Below are 25,425 nucleotides of genomic sequence, written 5' to 3' on the forward strand. Positions count from 1 at the left end.
GGAGCCTACAAAGAAAAAAAAAAACTTAATGCAAAGGTTAAGTAAAAGATTGTGCAGTTTCTCGGAATCCTTGACTTGTGAGGCGAGAAATGTTTTAAATGTTCTCTCCCAGCAAACAGCCTCTGGAGTCTAGGAGAATGTGATCGGATTGCCTTGCGGATCTTGTTTAAGAGTGAGTGGAAGCAGAGCCTGACCCTGGATTTTTGTCATCTCTGTCCAATCTCCGTTATAGCCAAGACTTTCCTTGAGAAAGGAATTGGCAGGCAGCACACAATGTTCAGCAAAATTAATAACAGCTTTAATGTTACACGATTTCCAGATTTAATATGTTGCTCCTGATTTCCAGAGCCGATCTCTTTAATATGGTATGACCAGCCGCTTGAAGGCTGCCAGCTGCACTCTGCTCTTAAATTGCCAGTTCAGGGGGAAAAAAGTAAATGTCTCACAGATGATAGATTTACTTGTGGATTATTCAGACCCTGCTAAATACTTGTAATAAACCGCCTAAACCGCTATTCTCAGTTTTTACTCTTTTTCTAATTTGAAATCTACATCTGCTTCTACGAAGGTGCTCTACAGAAGCAACGTCTGTGTGCAGCTGTACTGTAAAACAGCAGCCCAGTTTGTTACAGGGATTCCCTTCGGTGGTAGGGGAAGAGATGTTTGGAGAGAGTGCACAGTACGGTCAAGAGATTTTCATATACGTAGAAAGAAATTGGTGCATTTGAAGTTGAACATGGCCAAATCCTATTTCTTCCCCCAGATGTCTAGATTTATATTTTGCGTTTCAAGTTGTGACATGCTGCCACCATTGAGCATCACTTCTCCCATTGGAGAGTTATTTTGTTCAGGTGCTCGGAACGCAGAGCAGTTCCAGAATGGCATCACTTGCTGGCTTCCAGTCCTTTTCTCCTTCATCGGTGTGCCACAGCCCTGCCTTGATGGAAGAAGTAGGCACTCCCCCCTCGCCGTCTCCTCAAGGACACGGTGGTCCAGGGGTGATCTTTAGGGCACAGATGCCCTGGTCCACGGACACAGACAGGACGGAGCTGTCCAGTCTGACCAGCCCTCTGCATCTTGGTCCCACTTGCCTCCTCTAGAGCCGTGTGTTGGTACAACAGTTTGAGGAAGGTGGGACATTTAACCCATCCACCCATGGTCCTTAGGCTGACAAGCTTATCAGTAGATGAAGGTTCTAGAGGAGTGGTACAGCCTTCCTTGTTCTGCCTGACATGGACAAGAAGCCTCGTTTTTATGTTTGACCACAGCCTCGTAGAAATCATTTTTCCACCTCCCATGAGCGTAATAGTAGTGAAAGCTGTTCTAAAGCAGCCATGTCTGTATGCACTCTTTCTGTTGCACAGTAGGGGGTTTTAATGGGTCTTCCATATGGGGCCGAGGCTGGACAATGTGAAGTGGTTTTGTGGTTGCATTTTAAGAGCTTGCTGTGAGATTTCTGCTTCCATCATTGAATATATTTTTATATCCCCCCTCACAGGTGAAATGGGCAGAGCAACAGGTGGTGAAACGACGGAAGAAGAGAGATATTTACAGTGAGCTATCAGACCCCAGATTTCCCCAGCAGTGGTACCTGGTGAGTAAAAGCATATTCTCTCTGCGGTCCCTCCCAATTGGGGAGCCGATTTAGGAGTTTTCTGATAAAAGGTAATTGTTGGAGGCAAAATGTGTGCTGCTCAAATAGATCCACTTATATCCATTTTATTACTTTAGAATATACATTATAGACTAGCTTTGCTGCAAATGTTTTAGGCCTACTGCCAGCGAAGGTTGTAGGTGAGTGTAAACTGCTTTAAGGAGGGTCATGTCATCTTTCGAAAACTTTTCTTTCTTATCCCTGTGAGAGGGAGTGATTTGTCTGCTCTGCACACAGAAAACCAACCTTTCTCAGCTCCTTGAAACTGATATTTGCTCCGGAACGCTTCACTGAATTTGTTGGGATTACAGTATAAATTATGCAACAGGGAAGTGAATTCATACACGTTGATCTGAGTTGACACTTTTGCTTTTGCATTTAAATCCAAACAAAATTATTTCCTCCTTTGATCAGAATAACCAAATATATTCTGTTTTTGTGCTTGTCATATTAAGGAAGGCTTTGTTTTTTTGGTGGGTCTTAATTAACCTTGAATGCATGTAACATTTGCTTTTAAGTGAGTTAATCAAAGTATTGTCCTTCAAAGGCTTCTTGAAAAACTTTCCCTTCTGGAGTTACTGCGGTACTACCCAGCCGAGTTTACTGGGATTGATTGTGTATTATTATTTCAGAAAATGCTCAAGCCGGTGGCTTAAGCTGATCCGATTTTTTTGTCGTTTCCGGGATCAGTTCTCGTCGAGGTGTCACCTTGGCCTGGGGCTGCTGTGCACTGGAGTGTAAAAGTGCTCTTTACATTACAGAGCAGAAGAGGCACTGCAGCAGCTTCTGTCTGAGCTGTTGAGTGAGATTGAGTAAAATTTACAGCCTTGCTGTCTATTTTGAGAAAGTTCACCGCTTCTATAGCGGTTTAGCTAATCTGTGTACTAGGGGAGCGTGATTAAGATGGGTTAGGTAAGTCCCAGCTTGTCATTAACCCTGAAATGTCTTTAGGTTCAGTTCTATGCAGGATGACAGTTTTGCATAGCAAGTCAGTATAATCATATTTGGTGCATTACCTTTTCTCCCTATAAAAACGCCTCCTTAGATTTAGTGTTTCAGCTGGTTAAATTCTGAAAAAATGTGCCTCCCCTGTCCCCCGTTAATTCATGTGTTCATATTTTAGATCATATCTCAGGACCCAATCAGAAAGTGAGTGTTGCATGGGGAGTATGGCAGCTGTGGTTGAATAAGGGTACTGGGGATAGACTGGCCTTACCCAGCTGAAGAATCTGTTTTATATTTTATATTTCTGCTAAAGGAAAATTGGTTTTCTAGGAAACGCAGCTGTAGCCTCTTTCACAGGTGTTTTCAGCCGTTCTATATGAACACTGATGTTCGCCCCAGAATTTCTGTCAGACTTGCACTTGCACACTGAGCTGATCGCATGAAACTGGAACTAATCATTTTTCAGCATGCAAAAGACTCGTACAGCAACACAAGCCATAAATTCAGACAGCGGATCAACAATGATTGCAAGATCGTCTTCAGCCCCTGCAAAAATAGGCTTCTTCGTGCGCCGTACTATACGAGATGTTTTTTCATCCCTTCATACAAGCCTGCACCCTCCTTATTAGCATGGGCGGATGTTCAAAGTAAAAGAAATGGGGGGGGAATGAAGTGGTCCTGTCAAAACTCAGTCATATTGGCTGGTTTTGTGAAAAATTACACCTCTGTTTTTCAGACTGCAGCGAGGAATATTTGACCAAAGGTCGACAGCAGCAATCTAATGTCTCCCTTCGCCTGTTTTTGCAGGATGTGCTGTGATTCTGTAAATGGGCATGTAGGGGGATACCTGGTTGTTGCTTAGGAATAGGCAGCCGGTGTTCTGTACACACAGCTTCGCAAATCCTGATTTTGGAGGCGTGGGACCCCCAGAATATGATGAGTGACCAGCTTGTTGTCTCGGGGCTCTGGAACCGGGGCTGTGCTTGTCGCGCAAGGCTGTGAATAAATTCAATTTTCTGCTCAAGTAGGCTTGGCAGTCAAGCTAGCTGTGGTACCGGCCTGAAGGCTGGAGGGGTGGGTGGGTAGAGGTCACGTCTCTGCAGGACCTGGCGCGAAGGTAGTGTCTGCATTGCCGAAGTCCAGATGAAGGTCAGAGCTCCTGCGCGTATGAGCTGTGCGTGTTCCAGGTGTGACCAGCCAAGGCAGGGCACCCCTTCAGTTACCTCGTGATCTGTATGTGCAACACTTTACACGTGCCATCGCTGCAAGAAGCAAATTAATACCACATGGCTAAGTTGCGATTGGAGACATTGGTGGTTTACTTTATAGAAAACGAAGGCTGTCGGGTTGAATTTATTGTTCTGAGACAGAGCAGACTGAGCTTTTAGGAGCAGTCCTGTTTTCGTAAAGGACCAAAAAGCAGGGTTGACATTTTCATGCACGTTTTCTGAATCTTGTGTCTTTCTAAGCGTGTTGTATCCGCTGCATATTGTTAAACCTGAATGGAAAACCAGATTATAGTCTTAACGATTGCATCTGGTGAGGGGACAGTCAATCTGTTCGTAAAAATACAATTCAGTTAGCACCAGCTGCTTTTTAGCACAAGCGTCAAATGCATTTTTTTGTTGTTTTTGCTTTCTAGTATAATGTGAACCATAGAGACCTGAATGCCAGAGGAGCCTGGGAGCAGGGCTATACAGGGAAGGGTGTTGTGGTGTCCATCCTGGATGATGGGATTGAGAAGAACCATCCTGATCTGATCCAGAACTATGTGAGTACCTCCCCCCTGCCTGAAATCGAACTTTGGGGTTCATGGTTCTCGGGGACAATGTTGTTACAACTACGAAAATGGAGAAAATCAGGAACTGACCAAACGGTTCAGTCAATAAGTAAAATTAATCATAACCCCCAGCTTGAAAGTGATTTCTCTAGAATATACCAGTGAGGTTCGTATAATTAGAGGCACGTGAATTCTTTCTCTGGCACAGCTTTGTTGAAAGGGGTAATAATCCAGGCACACTTGGTTAAACAAATGGTTATTAACAAGGACAAGACGCACACTACACAACAAAACATGCAACACACAAGTTACCATGTTTACAATATGTCCAGACAAGGCATTTTAGAGGCCTAACATCCTTATCATCCAGAAAAACCCCAGACTTCTAAGTCTTACGCTTTAAAGTAATGCCTACAGAGGCCAAATGAGAGGAGCTGCTTTCTAAATGAAATACAATCTACAGTTCAATCTCTCACTATGCAAACGCTGATGACACGAAATGAAAGGGAGCCTATCTCCCTGTTCTAAAAATGCTCCCACTAGAAGGAAAGATGTTTCAAACTGAGGTATCTTTTACCCAGGAAACCCAAGTTCCCTAAAAAAAAAACACAATTGTTTTTGATCAGGGATCTCCTCTCTTGGAGTGTTTACACTGCCAGGTGTCCCACGCTTTAAACTCTGAGACTCTTCCTAGTCACCTTAAGCTGTAACAATATTTTCACATCTAAACTATTGACCAGTGACTCAAGCTTTTCCATCCCAGGCGCACTTGTATAAATACATAAACTGTGCAGCACATCTGTGGCGTGAGCACGTTATTAATATTGTAAACAAAACTTATCTTGGTGTTTAATCAGAGATGTCTCGGGAGTGTTTAGCCATCTTAACCTGGCAGGAATTGGTGACGGTGACACACGGATCTCTTGCTCAACTGCTCTCTGATGATCTCTATTTTTCTTTGTCTCTCAGACTTTTTTACTGTTTTTTTTTTTTTTAACTGTCAGATGAGTAAAAACATTTACTCGTGACCACGCCGTTCCCATGTTCGGTCTTGTAATATACAGTCTATACACCCAATGTGCATCGCAGCACTCTGGTTACGCCACAAAAACAGATCCTTGGTTGTTCTTGAGATTGTGTGAGACCTTTCCCAAAATCCCTGCTGCTGTTCCACAGCACACCAGATGGGAAGCTGCTGTGGCCGAGACATGCAGCAATAGGAACTACCCTTGTAGGAAGAAACGGCAAAATGAATAAAGCCAATATCCTGATCCTGGACACTGTGGTGTTTGCTTGCATTACATTTTAAAATCGTAAGTTTAAAATGATTACATTGCAGAGCTAACCTTCTTCAAATCCGTAGGACCCAGATGCCAGCTATGATGTCAATGATAAGGACCCAGACCCACAGCCCCGCTACACGCAGCTCAATGACAACAGGTAGGGCAGGAGCAGTGTGCCTGTGGCGAGATCTCAGCAGGGCGAGAGGGGTGTCCGTATGTGTGCATGGCCTTATCGGCATGACCGTGAGCTTAGAAAGGCCGAGGGCACCCGTAGGGCCATATGGCCTGTACAGCATAGTGCCCAGCGCTTCAAGTCCTACCAGGCCATTTGAGAAAGGGACGTCTTGAACAGAAGTGCAAACTAACAAGGGAAGGCCTTAGTCTAGGGTAAAGCTGTATGATGGTTTTGGCCTGCTGCACGACCAAGCATTCCAATGCACTTAATGTTTCTCACATTTTTCTATTTCTGTTCAGAAATTAGGTTTAGGACGGAAGCGATCAGAGGTTGCTTTTGACATTCATGGGAACAAGCATGCGCTCTCGAGCAGGATGGATAATGCCCTTTTGAGGGAGGGAAAAAGGGACCTGAAATACCAGGGGTTTAGTGGAGGGGGAACAACTGGGAATCTGGCATGAGCTTCTGTTTATCAGCCAAAACAGTACAGTAACTCTGAGCTCTGTTTATTCAGGGATTCTTGCAGACTTTTGTGGGGGAATGGGCAGGATTAAGTTAGCTTTGACCACAAGTCACAATTTTTTTTTGGGGGGGGGGGGGGAAATGAAATGGGTCTGGAAATAGTGATTTCAGCTTCCCTGTCTTTGCTCTTCAAGCTGAGAATAGAAATAATTCTGTGTTCCTGGCAAGACTTCCAGCTCTTCTTTCTTAAGAGAGGCTGCTGTTCTCTAAAGTTGGTTTTGAAGCATGTGCTTTTTTCCCAAACCTTTTAATCTTTGTTTGTGAAGCTAAACTGGGCTTTTTTAATTAGCAGCTCTTTGTGGAGATGAAGGCTAATTTCACCCCCAGGGGCAACTATATTTTGAAGTTGGCTCAGTTTGAAGTGTGACCCCCCCCCCCTTGAACTGTTACTGGATTGTCTCAGTTTTGAATAATGAACATTAATCTGTCCCCATGAGACTAGGGAACAAGACACCTGACAATTAATTAACCTGCTGAATGTGTCAATGGCACTTTATATTCATAAATCACTGAAAGCCTTAATCTTTCAGACAGTCTCCTTTTCCATCCTGCCACTGTAGCGAAGGCTGTGATGACCTGCATTGAGCTACCTGGGATGAGACGAGTCTGCATTCGTATCAAAGCAAACTGCTAAACTACAATTGCTATCTTTTTAAATACATTATACTAAAATGAGATTGTTAGTGAAATTTGGGGCTTTTAACGCATCGACAAGACAAAGTCTGCGTTGGTATGTTCTACACAATCCATCTATGAATTCAGTTTTTCCAGTTTGTAACTGCTTCAACTCTGAGAGCCCTTCTTCAGAAAGGCATTTTCATATAAGCTGTATAACAGTTTTTAGTCTTTGAAATTTGTGAATAAATATGTACATTTTTAGGACAGAACTAGCGTATATGAGCACAGATAGCATTGTATTTACATGAATTAATGTGTTTTTGCCAAGGGACTTATCTCCATTTAAATTGTCCCATGTGACTTCTATTAGGTGGCTGTCTGTGAATCATCAAGGTGTAATTTCATATATTTTTTTGTTATCGATGGATTTTGAGCTTAAGTAAATGTTAGGAAAGGAGCTTTTATCCACTCAAGCGTGCTGATCTTATATGATTACTATTCAAGAAAATTGATCCCCTCTCTGTTACACTGTAGAACTTCAGTTGTGTATTTAGGTGGGCTCTAATGAAATAAGATAAGACTTCACATCGCTGAGCACTATGGACACCTCTGTGGGCATGTCTAACTTTCTGGGGATCAGGGTAGTTGTGTAGAAATCATGCAGTAAGTGTGTGGGGTTTTCACTCAACCTGCTCAAGGGAGCTGATCCAGTGAAGTCCTTTGTTTAAAACCTAAGCTTAATTAATGATGATGGGCCAAATATTTAAAAGTTGGTTGAAATCAGGTGTTCCTGATTGACTCTTAAAAGGCTTGTAACTGCAGTTCCTGCGTAGTTGCCAAGCTGAGTGCTATCTTTTGAGATGGATGGTAGCTCTGGCACAGTTGCTCCGAGAGAACACTGGAGAAGACCTGGCTTTGTTCATGTTGACAGGATGCATCACTGAAAGCTTGAAAAGTAAAAGTGCCTGCAAAATGAAGGCAGTATCTGGCAGGAAACCTGGGCTGTTTCAGTGGCCTGTGTAATTTCTTTCCAGTACTAAATCTCTCTGTAACACCAACTCTGAGAGAGCTTCATCTGCTCGCTCTCCTGCTGATCCAGTCCCTTATCTCCAGTTCTTCAGGTCTCCATTTATCCAGCCATAGCTTTGGGATTTGGCTGTTGGGATAGCAGAATCTGGGCAGGCTCAGCACTGCGTAATGCCTGTTCCCTGCTAAAAGCCCATCTCTGTTCAATTCCATAATGCTGTCTTTCTTTTTTAGGTTCCTTGTGCCTATTTTTTCAAAAAGCAAAGGCTTCTTTCAGTTCTGGTGTTTACCTAGATTAACCTCCTCTAAACCACAGCCTTATTCCACTCTTCTCTGCTAAATCTGAAGCTTCTCAGTGCACAAAGTGGCTTATCATTCATCCTGCAAACTTGCATTTACCTTGATTCAAATAAACACAGTTGTAACTGTGTTTTCTAGATTCATTCCAAATAGTGAAGAAAGGGCCCCCCAGGTATGATTACAAATACTCTTTTCATTCCAGTTCTGACCTGGTGTTTCAAATAACCTATGGAGGCTTCCATTTATTTGAAGTTGACAGAGGGTGAATTGAAATTTCTTTATGTGCTTTATTTAGGGAAGTATGGTGCACTTTCAACAAACGTAATCGTTTCTTGGGTTATTTGTACAGAGCTGTCTTTCCAAATGCAATTTCCAAATTAATCCTCTCTCCGGCCACAAAGTAGGTGTTCTTGTGTGTATTGCCTGACTGTCTCAAATCTCATAGCTGCAGTAACCTGCCACTCCTACACTTCTTTTTATGTTAAATCCTGGACTTACAGCTTAGTCCTCCTGGACACAATGAACATGTTTTTGCTCTTCAGTGAGTAATGTGTGCTCTTGAGGAGGCGAAGGTGTGTGAAAGTCCCTTTGCATCACAGTCATTTTTCTCCTCCACGGAGATGTTTGTCAATATTGACACATCCTGTGGCCTATTCCACATGTGCGGAACTGTCCAGAATGATCGGATGTTAAAATGCAAGGGCTGGGTGGAAGAGGAGGCGCCAAGCAGAGGCATCAGTGCAGCCTGGCAGCTGGCTGTGTACAGTAACTTGGATGTCACCTCTGCTGCTTCCTGTGTTCAGATGGCTAGCTTCACCTACCACAGCCTGGCTTGGCCCAGTCTGACTGTCCTGTCTGCTTCACGCCAGCTCTCACGATGTCCTCACACCACCGCGGCTCTGAATTCTGTTCACTACCCATTTGGATACTTGGCTTCGACTCGCCCTTTTTCCCCTCAAGTTCTGATGCTTTTCGTCTCGTATTTCTAAATCGGTGCGAGTTGCTTGATTTTATTCAGTAAAGGAGGGTGGAGGGAATCCTGCAAATCTGGGAATTCAGTGTTGTCATTTCTACACCTGAAGATGTTAAGGTTGAGGCTCTGTCTTATGTGGTCCCTGTATTACAGTGTGAGATTTTTTTTTTCTCCAGCTATATTTGTACTGGGGGGGTTGTTTTCTGAAGAAACTGTCATTAAAATCAGCACAGATGCCTCGCTGAACTTTAGACCCGAAGTTGATGTGTCTATCCTGACAAATGGAGGAGAAGATGAGGCTTTGCCTTTTGATCAGTAGCCTGTCGGTGCGGAGCTTCAGCTCTTGAAAAGATTGTAATTATGCTGTGGAAATTGATTCAGTTGCACTATCCAATGAACTGCACAAAGGTATGCGTGTCAGCCCATAAGTAGTAATAGGAAGCAGGTACTCAAATGCTCCAGTGACTTCAAAATTGGGGGAAAAAACATTTTTGTGACACCAGCCCATAACTCTACTTATGTGCAGGCGCTCGTATTGTGCATGACACGATCTGCTCTTTGCTAGTTGATTTGAAAGTGAGTTTTGAATAAGCTCAGTTGTTGCTGGACAGGCTGGTTTTATTCTACAGTAAATATACCCTGTCTTAGTACTGAGTACTTTTCCTTAAAATGAATTCATGACCTGCACACAATTGAAAGTAAAGATACCTCTGTTGATGAGCAACAACAGAGGCAACTGGAGGGTTATGAGACACTTGGTGCTTTCAAAGGAAGAAAAGACTTAAGTCTGAACAATGTGTAGTTTTAAATCTATTCACTGGGGAAAAAAGACTTGGGAATGTAATTTTCTCTATTGTATAAAACCCTACCTATTCATATTGGCTTCATCCAAAGCTGTTTTTAACTACAATTTCTGTCTCATTAGCATCCTCAGTACAAAGTAAGACTTTCTGCACACAATAGGAGCTTGCCAATATTTTGATAGTTACCAGTGTTGACTGGTGTACTATGTGTAATTCATCATTTGACCTGAATTCAGAAGCCCCACTCTTATTGAACCATCTTCACCTTGTTCGCATGCTTTGAAAACAGTGTCATTATAGCTTAACAGATGAACAATTAAATAGCTCAAGCCGCAATGTGCAGCAATTATATTAGCCTTACTCTTTAGAATTCCCTGGGTTCAGTGTATTCACTGCACTCTCTGTGTTAATGTCACTCCACATTTGTGCCATGATGTTTTCAAGATGACAATGGGTCTGCTGGCGCCAAGTGTAATTGTGAATGAGATGCTATCTCGGTGTGTTTTCTCCATGTCATTAACATTGACAGCACTTAGCTGTGGAAGTGGATGTTGATGTGGTGTAGGCTGTGGATCGGCATAGGATTTATTGCGAATTCATGTCAAACTCTGCTGAACATTATCACTGCCACTAGTGTGTGAACTCAAACTGCATGCAAAATTCATGTGCCTTTTTCTCCTCATCACTTCTGTAACCTTTGAAGTAAAGCTTGTGAGTTACACATTATTACAACCCACAAGGAGTTTTAGTCTAGGTGTTGGATTGGGAAGCAGAACTGCTGTATAGTGCTATTTGTCTTCCCCCATAGCTTGGTCTAGAAAGCAGGTGATCAGTATCCTGACCTATTAAAAATGTAGATCTATAAATATTTAACACTAAACTGACCTTTGCATCCCCCAGCCTGACCATGTCCAGCAACAAGCATAGATGTGTTTGCAGAAAAGTACAACATCTAATTGCATTGTACCTTTGGAAGTGGGGTTAAAGACTTGTTAAAATAATCTGTGACCCTGGTGAAGGGTTGTTAGTAGTTTCTTCCCCTTGGCTTGTTCACAGATTCTCTGTGTTTTTCATTAGATAGAATTAAATTGCTTTCTGCCAAACTGGAATGCAAAGTGTATAAGGAAGTAATTGGGGTTCAACTTAAGGTTTCCCTCTTTGCATTTAATAGCTCAAACTATTTTTCTTCACATCTTTGCTTTTTTACCCAGCTAGTCAAATAACTTCGGCCACTTCAGGACAAATGTTCCCGAATGTTACTGGCAAAGAATCTGCCTTTCGAAAATGATTGCTGTTGGTGCTGTTTGTATTGTTAATCTATAGAGAAGACAAAGTGGATGGAGATTGTGCCAAACCACTCAATACCTCCAACAATAGGGTTTAAAAACAAATTGTCAGTTCAATAAAAGAGCAAAGTCAGGGATTGTGTTGCTGAAGTTTGCAATCCCTGGCTTTGTTTAATGGTTTAAATTGGCATTGAGGCATCACAACTGCTTTAGAGCGGTGCTGGTGTGAGCAGACCACCAGCATGACTCGCAGACTTGCAGTAAAAATATCCGTTGCTATTAAATGGGCCTAAATATTTCTGCTGTAGAGCCTCATTTCACATTAATACCCTCGGGGCTCTCCAGTGACTCTATCATTAAAGACACTGGCTTGGAGCACATGTTGCTCTATGGCCAGGGCATCACTGGTTTGAGCCCGAGCAGTGGTGTACAATGGGCTGAGCACCACTGGGCTGTGAGCTGGGAATAGTTAAAAAGCGCGAGAGACATACCATGACATCAATGAGAGCCAAATCTTCTAACAATTGTCTGTTCCATACTGGGTGGGTGTTCAATGATTTCTTAATTAGTTCAATTTTTTCCTATAACCACATTCTACTTGAAAACATTTGTCTTAAAAGCTGTACCCCAATGATTTGCTTGCCTGAATTCTGGTTGCATTGTCCAAGATCACATTGTGCATTCAAAACTGCTAGGAGTTTCAGGGCTAGCTGCTTTTGAAACATACCGTCTGCTTTGTTCTCAGGTTTTCTGTTCTTCTGAGTATCCGAGTAGCATTGTAAGATGTTTCCCTTTTCTACAGGTATAGAAATTTACAAGGCAGATGGTGGTTCTGCCAAACTTAACCTCATGGATTACTACTTTCCTCTGTATCTCTGAATTCAACAGCCAGAGTTTCAGGAGCTGATGTGTTTTTGTTCTGTTCATTTAGATGGTGGGCTTTAATTAGCCCATTGCTGGTCAGGGATGCCGGAGACCTGGTGGTGTTTTGTACGTTAGTGTAGCAGAACAATTATGTTGAATGCAAGGCCGGAACACTGCCCTAAGGGAGCAAATCTAGGGCTGTCCTTCACTTCACCTCTTTTGGAGAATTCCATGACCCCTGAGGGTCAGCTTTTCTGGACTGTCGGTACAAACAGTTTTCATGCTGAGCACCAGCAGCTGGTATTAACTCTGCTTTCTTAGCAGAAAGGTAAGGTTATTGCAGAGGTTAGGTTAGGGTTCAAAGGTGGGGTGTTGTCCTGGGTAGTTGGTAAGCAGGGTCTTCTAAACTAATAATGCCGTACTTTGAACATGGTTTATGAGCTCTTGTTTAAACACTACTGCCTGTGATTTCGAAGCCTCTGCCTAAGGGCTTGGTTAAGCCTCCTGGAAAATCTCCTAATCCATTTAAGCAGGCTTTGAATCCAACTGCAGTGAATGAATGAACTGACTTGCAAAACCATTTGAACCTATAAAAACCAGGTTATACAGGGAGTCTGTGCTGAGTGCGATCTCTTAATTATGCCTCTCCCTGCGCTCCAAAAAAAAAAAGGTGAGATCATTCCACTTCCATTATTCACACAGTTCATTAGGGTTCACCCCTGGAGGACTAGAGCTTGTGCAAAACACATTTTGAAATCTCCTCAAGGGAGACTCTGGGGTACTGCTGGTGTTGTGTATCAGCTCACCACTTCAGCTATTACTATGCTCTTCAAAACTACTTTCTCTGCCTGTGTCCTGCATTGGGATTTTACACCTGTTTTTATTAGAGACAATAAGATGAGTTATAAGCTAATCGCTAAATGCTGTTTAGATATTTTCAGTTGCATGCTCATTTTCTGACTGCTACAGATGTCTTAGCTCCCAGGACAAAGCACCCTAGTGTACACAGAGACTGTTGGGATATCTCTAATTTGCCCTACTGTATCAAGAATACTTCTTTAGATTCCAACTCTTCCTTAACTTCAGGAATGTGAAAGCAATTTAAGAGGTAACTTTTCAATTCATTGCAGTCAGACTATTGCAATACGTACTTGCTGTTCCCAGTGGGGGAGAAGAGACGCAGATAGACCTACCACAGTGGGCCGACTGCCTGTTGTCAGTTTTAAAGCCTATTTAGCTGAGTTAATGTCAAGCCCCTGTCATGGCAAAATAAAATATTGCTTTTACAAAATGGTATGACACAATGTGTTACGTCTGCATTCTAAATAAATGGTAATTTAATTGTTTTAACTTGGCCCCTCTCCAGCTGTAGCTACAGCTGTCATTTGAGTGCTTATTCTTCAATAGCTTAGATGCCTTTTGTAGCAAATAGAAAATGAAGAGATTTAAGATTGCGCAGAGTTTCTGTAGGAGCATTTTGCTAAATGGTTAGGCAATTGAATTGGTTTGAAAACATTCTGCTTTGAATTTTTTTTTCTTTCCTCGCTATTGTAAATACTTTTGTTTTTTGTGCTCCTTGAAATTTAATGAATGATGACACAACATGATTCCCAGCAATTAATGATTGTCACAAAATGCCTACAGCATAGACTCGAAGACTGCAGTAAACTACTGAAGAAGCAAAGACAATATTACAAACGTGTGCATGATGAAATGGTTAAAATAGTCTAAATTTGGACATTCAGTAGTAATTTATCGCCACTAGGACTAATATCAGGAAATCCGTGCCAGGATTTGTAGACTATGGGAGATTTGCATGTTGTTTGCAGGCTGATATTTACATGTTCTGTAATGCAGTTTCTTTTAAGGGGGCAATCTTGTACATAGCGGACATTTTCACTGAAAAAAGATGTTTTCAAGTGCATGTTCCTCCCCATTAATATGTCACATTTGTTTTAATTGAATTCATATCGATTCAGTTTTTATTTGGTATAGCGTCGTTTGTGGCGAATTGCCACAGAGCACTTTCACAAATCGTTAGTCGGTAACAGCGTTTAAGTATTAATCTTGCTCAACCGTCAGGGCAACTTGATTTGTAAGAACTGAGTCACTAATAGGCTAATAGATTGTCTAATGAGCTGAATCATTTCTTTTACAGTCTTTGGTTTCTTTCTCCAGAATGAGTGCTAATTTGCATAATATTGTATGAGCTAAATGTGTTCACACTGTAATTTTGGCGTGACTAGTTTATGATTTCATGTGCTTTGAGACAGTGGCAGAGAAGCTTTGAATTGCATGCATGCAGTGCTCTTGTAAAAGAAATATTTTAAAATATTCTTATTATTTATAGAGTCTATGAAATGATTAAAGTAGTCGGACTACTTTAATCACTGAGGTGCAGCCAGAAAGAGGCACTTGTTCATGCCAATTAATTGAATGAATATTAAGATATTCATTAATTACAAGAAAACAGATGAAAAGTGTCTTCACTTTGCTGTGCTATAGAGAATATTCATAGTGAGTGAGTGATAGCTAAGCACAGCTCTGTACAGGCCTGTCTGTGTGCTTTAAGATAAACCAATTCATCTGATCTTCTTTTCCAGTGTTGTAGCTTTCAGCAACTCGAATAGCAGACAGCAGGTATCCCAGGCACACAAGTTTACTACCTAGTGAAACAATGCTTTCTATACTGGCATGGACAATCTTGGCTCTAAACTCCCAAAAGTTAAGATCTTGAAAATCTGTTATAGCTAAGACATCTTGAGGATTTTTCATGCAAATGTTGAAACCTTGCAAAGGCCTAGGTTTCAGTACAGCTCCTGTTCTCATAGTTAACCTATGGAGAGCAGTTCAAAGCACAAACAGAGCCAGGGCTATATTTAGCAAGATCTGAGACTCTTTGGCAGAGAGGCCAAGAGTTGACAAACTGTTAACATTTGCACTGCTTTTCCATTAATTTTGGGTTGAAAAAGAGTGTTTGCTTGCATATCTGTTTAGAGCCTTTGACATGTTAATGTCCAACTAATCTGAGTGACTTCCCAATATTTTCTGTGAAAGTGCAGCTATCATGTGGTGTTAAATGTACCGTAAGCCCCTATTGCAGTCAAAGCTTCATTTAAAACGGCAGATGTTAACAGAACCTTTAACTGTCATCTCTTTGCGCCATTTAGGGGAAATGACTAAGGGTTTTAATGCACTAGCTGTGTTACACTGAACAATATTTTGCTTATTCGAAGACTGAAGATGGCATAAATTGTGAGCTGAGGAGGACATTGTGGAAAGGACTTTTCTCTTGCTTCCTTTTAGGAAAGCCTGTCTCGCTGCAGCCTTTTCAAATAGTCACCCTTTGGCTGTTCATAAAATATTTTTCATTTCAACTTAATTCTCCCTATGGATGAAACCCTGCTTGGATTGTCATGGTAAGGAAGAAGAATGATTTCCCAGCCCCTTAAATTATACTGAAGTCTTGGTGATGTCCTGAGCTCATGACCCTTACTCTCACTGCCCTGACGATTCTCTCAAGTGTGCGTGCTTTCAAGTGACATCGACAGCGGGTGACTCCAGAACAGGCTGCACCAAAGCTCTGCTACAATGCTTTTTTTCCCCCATGCTGGAGCTGGAGTCCCATGGCCCTGACAGGGAAACCTTTCATACCTGAAACCTTGTCCCACCAGATACTGCCCTTGTTCTTATGGTGGTGGGTAGGGCCAGGCATTTCTAATGCAACTTACAGCAGGTCTCCTTCAGCTTTATATCCCATTACCCTGGGATAAAAAAAATACACTCCTCTGTTTCTTGCATATTTTGTAAAACAAAAGGAATAAGCTCTGAGTGCAGGCTACTTACTGACTGCAAATGGAAAGTTTATTTCTTCTGCACCTGCTCTTGAGCTCCTACTTGCTTTTCAGAAATGATTATCTATTGCAGCCTTGATTAAATGGCATCCAAAGCCCTGGTTCTGGCAAGAGTCTGACTGAAACCCCGCAAAAAGCGTCAGTGGACAGCATGAGCCATCATTACATTGCATCCTGTTTTGCAGTCTGAAGAGGTTTTAATAGACTTGATTACTGTTTAAACTTGGATTTAAAAATAAGCTGCGCTAAAGTGACTTGTCCAGTTTTGGTGATTTCTGACAATGTGGCCTTTACAGCAAACAGTGCAGGCTGTGTTGCTTGCTCAACAATTCTGGATGTCGCTGGTGAATTAAGATGTCCGTTACGGTTGTATGGCCTTCAGGGAGAGGGGATTAAGCATCTGTTTAAAAAGTCTTGTATGGTGCAGCTCAAATAGAGCTTAATCTGCAAATGCCTGGAAAGCTGCATCTCTATCTCCATGGCCTCAGTTTTTGACATAGATGGGCTTTTGCTTTTCTCCAGCACTGTTCTTGGTGATGCAAAAGTTTTATCAGAAAATGAATACTGACCAAAACTCTATCCCAAGTGCTTGGACTCTGTATTAACAGAAGCCTAATTTATTATATATTCATGAAATGGTAGCTTTCATTAAGTTTTTCCAATCATAAGGCAGAGCTTTTTTTAGTCCAAGCTTCTTCCAGTACAGTGCTTTGTAGAGTAGCACTGCAGAGAATTAGTGTGTTCCCCATGGTGCCTGAACGGAAGTGAATCTCTTTCTGTGGGTGATGATCTTGATTTAATTTGTGGTGTACAACCAGCATGTGGGACAGTAATGTTATTTGATGGGGGGGGCTCTAAGAATCCCACAAGCTCATTGTAGAGCTCTGATCGTCGGCATGCGTGTTTCTGTAAAATGGCTGCCTTGGGCCCCCTGAATGGCTCAGCAGGTAAAGGATCTCACCCACGTGTGGCTCGACAGATCGTAGATCTCAGCCAGGGTTCAGTTATTCATGTTATATGACAGTCATTACATCAGCAAATCCTGGTCCGATAGGACAGATCAAGATACGGTCTATTTGTAGTCCCGAGTTGCATGTGTGTTTGCATCAATAGAGAAACACCCTCATTCGGTCCAGCAGGGAGTGACCCAAAGGAACAGTGTATTTCCTGAAGTGCCCTGTTCCCCATCACCTTCACCCGAGCCTAAAGACGCGCAGCTGCTCCCACCCTCCAGCGCTGCTGGGTCTTGTGCTCATTCCACCTGACTTCTTAATCACCTCTTTGAACTAATTACGTGCTCAGTCGGACCAGTTAAAGTTTTTTTTTTCTTCCTCTTTCATGTAGTGATGATTTAAACAGACCTAAAAGGGGAAAAAAAAACCCACTAGACTGCAGAACAGAACGTTGCACCTCTGCTCCAGCCGAGTCTCCTGCTTCATTAGTTATGAGTCAGAGGGTTTTTGATGCTTTTGCCAAGCAGTTCAGAGCAGCGGGGTGGCGGGTTGGGCGGAATCTCGCAGCAGGCGGTTCTTTGCGAAGGGACCAGCGAGAAACCGGCAGTCCTGTCCCAGACCCCCGGCTGCAGCACGGTGGAGGGGGCGCTGGAATAGCACAACCCCGAATCAGATCTAATTTGCCCTTTCCCTTGTGCGATCACAGCCCAGCGGCTCGCCATCTCGCACTACACTGGAGCTGGTTACAGCAGCAAAATACACCGTCGATTTTGATGTAAGGCACACAGGGGAGCAGTGGAGGCTTCTTGTATCACAATGAACTTTTGCTGCTGGTATTTCTCAAGTTTAAACATAAAACATTTTTTTACTGGGGTGAGGAGGGAGGTGAGACATGCATTACAGGTAGAAACCATCTGCTGAGAGCAGGTTTAAACTCTTAAGGATTCAAACAGGTATGGGTATGGTCTACATACAGTGCCTTGCGAAAGTATTCGGCCCCCTTGAACTTTTCAACCTTTTGCCACATTTCAGGCTTCAAACATAAAGATATAAATTTTTTATTTTATGTGAAGAATCACCAACAAGTGGGACACAATTGTGAAGTGGAATGAAATCTATTGGATTTTTGAAACTTTAACTAATAAAAAAATGAAAAGTGGGGCGTGCAAAATTATTCGGCCCCCTTGCGTTAATACTTTGTAGAGCCACCTTTTGCTGCGATTACAGCTGCAAGTCGCTTGGGGTATGTCTATCAGTTTTGCACATCGAGAGACTGAAATTCTTGCCCATTCTTCCTTGCAAAACAGCTCGAGCTCAGTGAGGTTGGATGGAGAGCGTTTGTGAACAGCAGTTTTCAGCTCTTTCCACAGATTCTCGATTGGATTCAGGTCTGGACTTTGACTTGGCCATTCAAACACCTGGATACGTTTATTTGTGAACCATTCCTTTGTAGATTTTGCTGTATGTTTGGGATCATTGTCTTGTTGGAAGATAAATCTCCGTCCCAGTTTCAGGTCTTTTGCAGACTCCAACAGGTTTTCATCCAGAATGGTCCTGTATTTGGCTGCATCCATCTTCCCCTCAATTTTAACCATCTTCCCTGTCCCTGCTGAAGAAAAGCAGGCCCAAACCATGATGCTGCCACCACCATGTTTGACAGTGGGGATGGTGTGTTGAGGGTGATGAGCTGTGTTGCTTTTACGCCAAACATATCGTTTTGCATTGTGGCCAAAAAGTTCGATTTTGGTTTCATCTGACCAGAGCACCTTCTTCCACATGTTTGGGGTGTCTCCCAGGTGGCTTGTGGCAAACTTTAGACGAGACTTTTTATGGATATCTTTGAGAAATGGCTTTCTTCTTGCCACTCTTCCATAAAGGCCAGATTTGTGCAGTGTAAGACTGATTGTTGTCCTATGGACAAACTCTCCCACCTCAGCTGTAGTTCTCTGCAGTTCATCCAGAGTGATCATGGGCCTCTTGGCTGCATCTCTGATCAGTCTTCTCCTTGTCTGAGCTGAAAGTTTAGAGGGACGGCCAGGTCTTGGTAGATTTGCAGTGGTCTGATACTCCTTCCATTTCAAGATGATCGCTTGCACAGTGCTCCTTGGGAAGTTTGAAGCTTGGGAAATCTTTTTGTATCCAAATCCGGCTTAAAACTTCTCCACAACAGTATTACGGACCTGCCTGGTGTGTTCCTTGGTCTTCATGATGCTCTCTGCGCTTTCAACAGAACCTTGAGACTATCACAGAGCAGGTGCATTTATACAGAGACTTGATTACACACAGGTGGATTCTATTTATCACCATCAGTCATTTAGGACAACATTGGATCATTCAGAGATCCTCGCTGAACTTCTGGAGTGAGTTTGCTGCACTGAAAGTAAAGGGGCCGAATAATTTTGCACGCCCCACTTTTCATTTTTTTATTAGTTAAAAAAGTTTCAAAAATCCAATAGATTTCGTTCCACTTCACAATTGTGTCCCACTTGTTGGTGATTCTTCACATAAAATAAAAAATTTATATCTTTATGTTTGAAGCCTGAAATGTGGCAAAAGGTTGAAAAGTTCAAGGGGGCCGAATACTTTCGCAAGGCACTGTATGTGACACGGTCTCCCCCACAGATACAAAGGCAGCCCTGCATCTTGAGGTAGTGACCCAGGGCTACTGCTTTGGCGTGGGTGCTTTTAGCAAAGGGCAAGAGGAAGTCACGTGGCTATTGACACAATAGCAGAAGGGTGTGCATGTCATATTGTTTTGATTACATCAGCACAGAAGCTTTTAAATTCCACATAAAGCAATATTTTTTTTTTACTAATGATAAGTTTAGACTGAGTGCAAGCTTTTTGGAGATGTAGATATCTGATAGCAGAGTTGTGAAAGACAGTCGTTCTTAACGTTTTAATAATTCTCACATTCTTAGTTACATAACGTACAGTAAAATTAATTTTGTATAGCTTTAGGATTCACTTAGGACATTATCTTCTCAAAGTCAAAGAAATAAAGCACTTTTTATCTATTTAGAAGTTTAGAGTCTGTATGTAACCAAACTGAAATTTCAGTGGGTGTCAGAACCCATTTTAATTAAAATCTCGCTCCATTGATCCTACTTTTAAATTTAAAATTTTCTTTGATCTGTTTTTTATACTCGGTAAAGGTCGTCTTAATTAGCTCACTGTCGGTGAAATGTTTTCTTCCTTTTTCCCCCATAACTACTCGAGTTTAAAAGTAGCCTCATAGATCTTGTCCTTTATTAAGAAAAACCTCTGCTCGCTGTTGTTTTTCCAGCTTGGAATTTGCATTATTTAAATCTTTCTGGATTTGATTTTTCAGCTGAAGTAGGTGTCTTAGTGTTTGGTTTACGTCTTCATTTGATTGATTTTCTTTTTTTCAACCTGCGACGATGTAGTTTGCTGTAAGGTAGGCTACTTGAGAAATGCAGTAAATTGCATTTGCCACTCTTCAAGTTCAACGTGAAAAAAACTTTTTTCAGAACAGATGAATCCTCTTGATTGTTAATACAGCAACTTGCATAAATATTCAGACCCTTTCCTGTGGTGCACCAATTTGTTGATTTAGAAAATGATATTTTTAAAAAGAATGTTCAAAATTTATGTGGAATGCTCGAGTAAAAGAGTAAGGCTAAGACATTACTGGAAATGTCAGAGAAAAATAGAGAAAATTTAAATATGTTGATTGCATCTGCAATGGACTGACGTCCTGTCCAAGGTGTATCCTGCCTTTCACCCGTTGCTTGCTGGAATAGACTCCGGCTGCCCTACAATCCTGAATTGAGCAAAGTACCTAGAAAATGGATGGATGTTGATTGCATAAGTATTTGATTGTGAACTCAGTATTTAGTGGAAGCAACTTTGATAACACATACAGCTGTAGATTTGGTTAAGTCTTTATCAACTTATCAGTCTGGTGCAATGTTAGCCCATTATTTTCAGCTGCCTGCCATTGCTCTGCTGAAAGGTGAACTTTAATTCCAGTTTTAAGTTTTTGGAAGACTGATGAAGGTTTTCTTCTAACGTTTGCCTGATAGAGACAGGTGTTCTTATTCTGAAATCATGTGAACCACTAATATTACACAGTGACAGAGGCCACTCAATCTGTCTCTCATAAAGGTAGTTTTGTCCACTTAAATTAGATTTGCCAAGGCAAGGAATTTTGAATACTTATGAAATCATTGTTGTTCCATTTTTTCATATTCTTTTTACATAGTGTTTATTTGGATTGTGTGGAGTAGGCTGCATATAGAATGTATTAATTGTTACCTCAAAGTGTCATGACTACAAGCTTTAAAAAGTAACAAAATACTTTAATAACTTTTTAAAGGTGTAAATGATTTGGGGTTGTGTTTTGGAGCAAAAAGTTGGAGATGCTGCCAATCGGCTTTCCTTCAAATGGAAAAGAAACAGATAAATTTGTATGTCCCAGGTGCTGTAATGCACATAATAGAGTGGAATCAAAAATTTTATTAATGTTGTTTTACAAAGCTGCTTGAGCAGTGATTGTCAGGATGCTGCTATGGTTACATGTGAGAAACGGTGGTCTAAGATGAGCTTAAAGGAATGTCAATGCTACAGAAAGCCTCTGTAACTCTTTTCTGATGTTTCTGTTCTTGGGCTGGAGCCAAATAGCTTGTTCACTGTCCTGGCTGTCCACAGTTGATTGAAGACTTACCCGGTTTGCTTTTCTCTTGACATCCATAGCAACATCTTGTTCTGTACAAACCATCAATCTGCCACTTTCCTCTCCCCTTGACAGCTGTTTTCGCCACTGCGCTCCTCGCTGTGCTTGACACCATCATGGGTGTTGCACATGGGTGCGTGCTTGTCCCACTTGACTACTCACTTACAGCAAAGCTTACTGGGAAGGGGAAGAGAGGGTGGCACGGACGAATGTTCGTGTTGGAGCAGGTTTGAAAAGAGATGAGAAATGTTATCGAATTTGTCAAAAGTTCAGGCGGCTCTTAAAATGGCAGAATCCGCTACCTCTTTTCACGAATTGTAGCACTACCTATAGTCAACATCCAGTGCAGTTCCTGAATCCACCTTGCCTTTAGCTTTTGATGAAGCAAAATGGAATGACAGACCCTTTTCGGCTTGGACCCTTTGTTTTTTCTGTTACATTTGTTTTTTTTTATATTTAGGACTGCAGGTGAGGGTTATTAGCAGGAGTTGGAAGGTTTACTAATTGTTGCATCTGCTTGTGTTCAGGCACGGAACCCGCTGTGCAGGAGAGGTGGCAGCTGTGGCCAACAATGGCATCTGTGGAGTGGGGCTGGCCTACAACGCCAAGATCGGAGGTGGGTGTGACCCGGGCAGGGCTCCTACAAGGGGAGTGGATCCTTCTTGGGAGCTGTTCTGGTTCAGGATGCGTGACGATGTGTGCCATTTAATCGCCTCTGCTTTTCAACATAAGAAAATAGACCAAATTAATGATCTCCAGGAAGACCATAGCAGTTTTTAATGTATTTATACACAAATACAGCATCAGTTGAGAATGAAAGCTCAATCGTTCATTGTGCAACTGTTTCAGCCTCGCTAAAAAAAAAAGTTTCCTATAATGAAAGATTATATGATGCTCAAGGCAATTACAGATCGATAAGGCTCATCCTAATATACTTACCTACTGTGTAATTTAATCAAGGTTCCCACATATTTCCAAATGTATTTGATTTGCTTTGAGGGTCAAACGCAAGTTTTCAGGAAACATTGCTGTGGACTTTTAATTAACCTGTATCTTGACAGTTTTTTGGTTCAGATTTATATAAGAGTACATTTCTTGGATGAACTTTTCTGCAATGTGTTTAATATTTTCACTAATACGAATATAGGATCGACATAAAGACAGAGTGCTTGTTTCACAGAGAAGAATGTTTTATACTCCTAATGTAACCTGAAATAGTCCTAGATTACGGCTAATCATGGCACTGGGTAATGTTGATAATGGAGCATCTTTTTGCCATAGACAATCATTTTATATTTTTTTGTACTTCAATCGAGTAGTGCAGCTCAGGAACATGCTGAAGTCTGATTTTGTGAATTTATCACCCAGTTCAGGTCTCATACAAGATCCCACTGATCCGTGAGATGGCCTGAAATGCTGTTTTTTTTTCCTCTGTCAGAGATAAATGTCTGTAGATTAATGTGAACAGCAGCATAGAAAGAAAGAACAAAAGTTGCTTATGCATTTTAAGTTTTCATTCTGGAGTTGAAAGTGTAAATGGTTGAACATGCACCCATGACAGAGATTTGAAAGTCAAGTATAAAACCGCCTTTGTATTTGTTTATGGATGTGCAAAAAACTGAATTGTCTTTCTCATGGTCATTTCCCTGCACTACCAGGGGACACTACCTTTATCTGTAAAGATGTTAAAAATATAAATACACCATAATTACAGCCACAGCAAAACCTCTGCGCCAAAGATTTTGGACAAGTGTAATCCTTCTAATTAGCAGCTGGCACTTGCAGCAGTGCATTTGTCTTTTTCAATATGCGTTTTATCGCATGAGTCTTCTGTGTGTTTTCGGCCAGTGGAGGGGTTTGGGACTTCTTCTTAAGCCGCTCAGTTGATGGAGCCTCTACAGGAGTAACAGTTGCCTCTCGTTAGTCCAGTCAGGTTCTGAGATGAGCTTTGTCTGAGCAGTACAATGAGAGCCCGCTGGCAAGCCTTGAGCGCAGTCCTGTAATGATGAGTGATGAGCAAGGCTGTCTGGCTGTGGTGTTCAGACCCACACAGGAACGTTGCTGCAGTAATGGAAAGATCTCCTCAATACTGGGTGTAAACAGGTCATCCCTAAATCATAGTTTTACATTTCCACACTGGGTTTATGACCCAGTAACACTGCCAGAAATATGAACACAAGCCTGGACCAGCATGAGAGTTGTACATTTTCCCTTTATTGCGCACTGTCAGAAATACACCGTGCTTTCGAGGTTTTTCCACATTGAGTCTGGATGAGTTTCCTCTGTCCCTGAAGAGTGCAGCCATTCTAAACAATCTATAACCAGACAGGGTAGGTTATCACCATACTGTGTTGTTGGCTTGGACAGCTAATGAATCACTTTTCAGGACCATCCCATTACAGTCCTTATATTCTGAGCGGTATATATTGGTATGGAGAGCAAGTGCAGTTCAAAGTCATAGCCCACATCAGGGGGTGCCAGTCTGTGCATGTTTGTGTTTTGTTTTGCCTTTTTTTCTCTCCTTTTTCGGTACAAAGAAGGATACAGACTTCTGAAGGAGAGGCAGACATGACCTCATTTCCCTGTAATGGAGACTGTGTGTCAATTAGGTAGTTAATGAGAAGGAGTGTGTGCGCAGTAGCCATGCTCACCCACGCCTGTTTCGGCTCGGATTCTGGATAGGCTTTCTGATGGACAGGAAAAAACCCTTCCAGGCCCCTTCTTGAGTGTGTACTGTATATCGGAGGCAAGGCAGAGGACCAGAGTGTTAGGGACAATGCTGCCTGTCCCCGACCCCAGCCTTGTCTCACGGGGTTGCCTTGTGTGTGAGATAAGAGTCTCAGGTATTCGCCAGGTGCTTCATGTTCTGTCCTAAATTCATGCAGCGTTTTAAGAGGAACCTGGTTAATTATGTTACTGTCATTCAATATCAACAAGCATTTTTCTGTGGAGGCTATAAAAAATGTAAATGAGGTGTTTTGGAGGTCGGTTCTTTGATAGTGCAGGATTATGAAAGGACTTTCTCTTTGGGCTCTGCTCCCACTGAGCCGTATTGACGAGTCCTTCAAGCTCACAGTTGAAACCCAGTATCTGAGATGGAAGAGGATTTACTGGTGGCAGAAGGATTCTTTTTTTTTTTTCATGCTTCTCATTGCTTCTGGCATGTCTTCACTAATGCCTTAATCTTGCCAGAGCAGAGCCCTTGGAGGTATACTCTAGCTATCTCCTTTCTGTTCTAGAAAGCAGTGGGAATATCGAACACCTGGAGCGATATGATTTTAATAGAGATTAACGGGCTTTTTTTAGGATACTTTGTCAGCCTGAGAGTTAAGAAGGTCTTTTCTAAAAAAATCTCCTTAAGCCTGAAAGCAGTTGCTTTAAGTTTAACCGGGGTGAAATTCTGAGTTTAGAACTTTTTTGTAATAAAACATCTCTGAACTTGCTTTTTGTCCACAAGAGGGCAGTGCTGAACACCGCGATCTTCCTTGCTACCCAACTAACAAGTTTGTTCAGAAGGTTATCCTTTTCACAGCGTGGATCAAAGATTGAGTGTAGCATCTGGATCTAGAAATATTAAACATTTACAACATTTCTCTGGAATTAGTCCCAAAATTAAATTGATAATCTTCCAGTTAGTGTTTTTTACAGCATAAGAGAGGTTACAAACCAGAGGAGGACTTTTGGCCAAGCCGG

At 41.9% G+C, this 25,425-nt stretch overlaps 1 protein-coding gene across 8 annotated transcripts in view; it reads left to right on the forward strand.

The window, feature by feature from the left end:
• The window catches only part of LOC148659493 (furin-1-like), a 107,301-nt gene that overhangs the window by 60,487 nt on the left and 21,389 nt on the right, over nt 1–25,425 (forward strand). For all 8 annotated transcript variants that reach the window (XR_015940504.1, XM_088641792.1, XM_088641791.1 and 5 more), the window contains exons 4-7: nt 1,499–1,594; nt 4,242–4,370; nt 5,743–5,819; nt 22,260–22,348. Coding sequence is in view for 7 of the 8 variants with exons in the window: in XM_088641792.1 (XP_088497918.1) it covers nt 1,499–1,594; nt 4,242–4,370; nt 5,743–5,819; nt 22,260–22,348 (391 nt within the window). In the remaining variant the exon portion in view is untranslated. The remainder of the gene's footprint in view (nt 1–1,498; nt 1,595–4,241; nt 4,371–5,742; nt 5,820–22,259; nt 22,349–25,425) is intronic.

The sequence above is a fragment of the Lepisosteus platostomus genome, chromosome 7 (assembly GCF_059453375.1).
Source record: "Lepisosteus platostomus isolate fLepPlt1 chromosome 7, fLepPlt1.hap1, whole genome shotgun sequence".
Classification (NCBI taxonomy): Eukaryota; Metazoa; Chordata; class Actinopteri; order Semionotiformes; family Lepisosteidae; genus Lepisosteus; species Lepisosteus platostomus.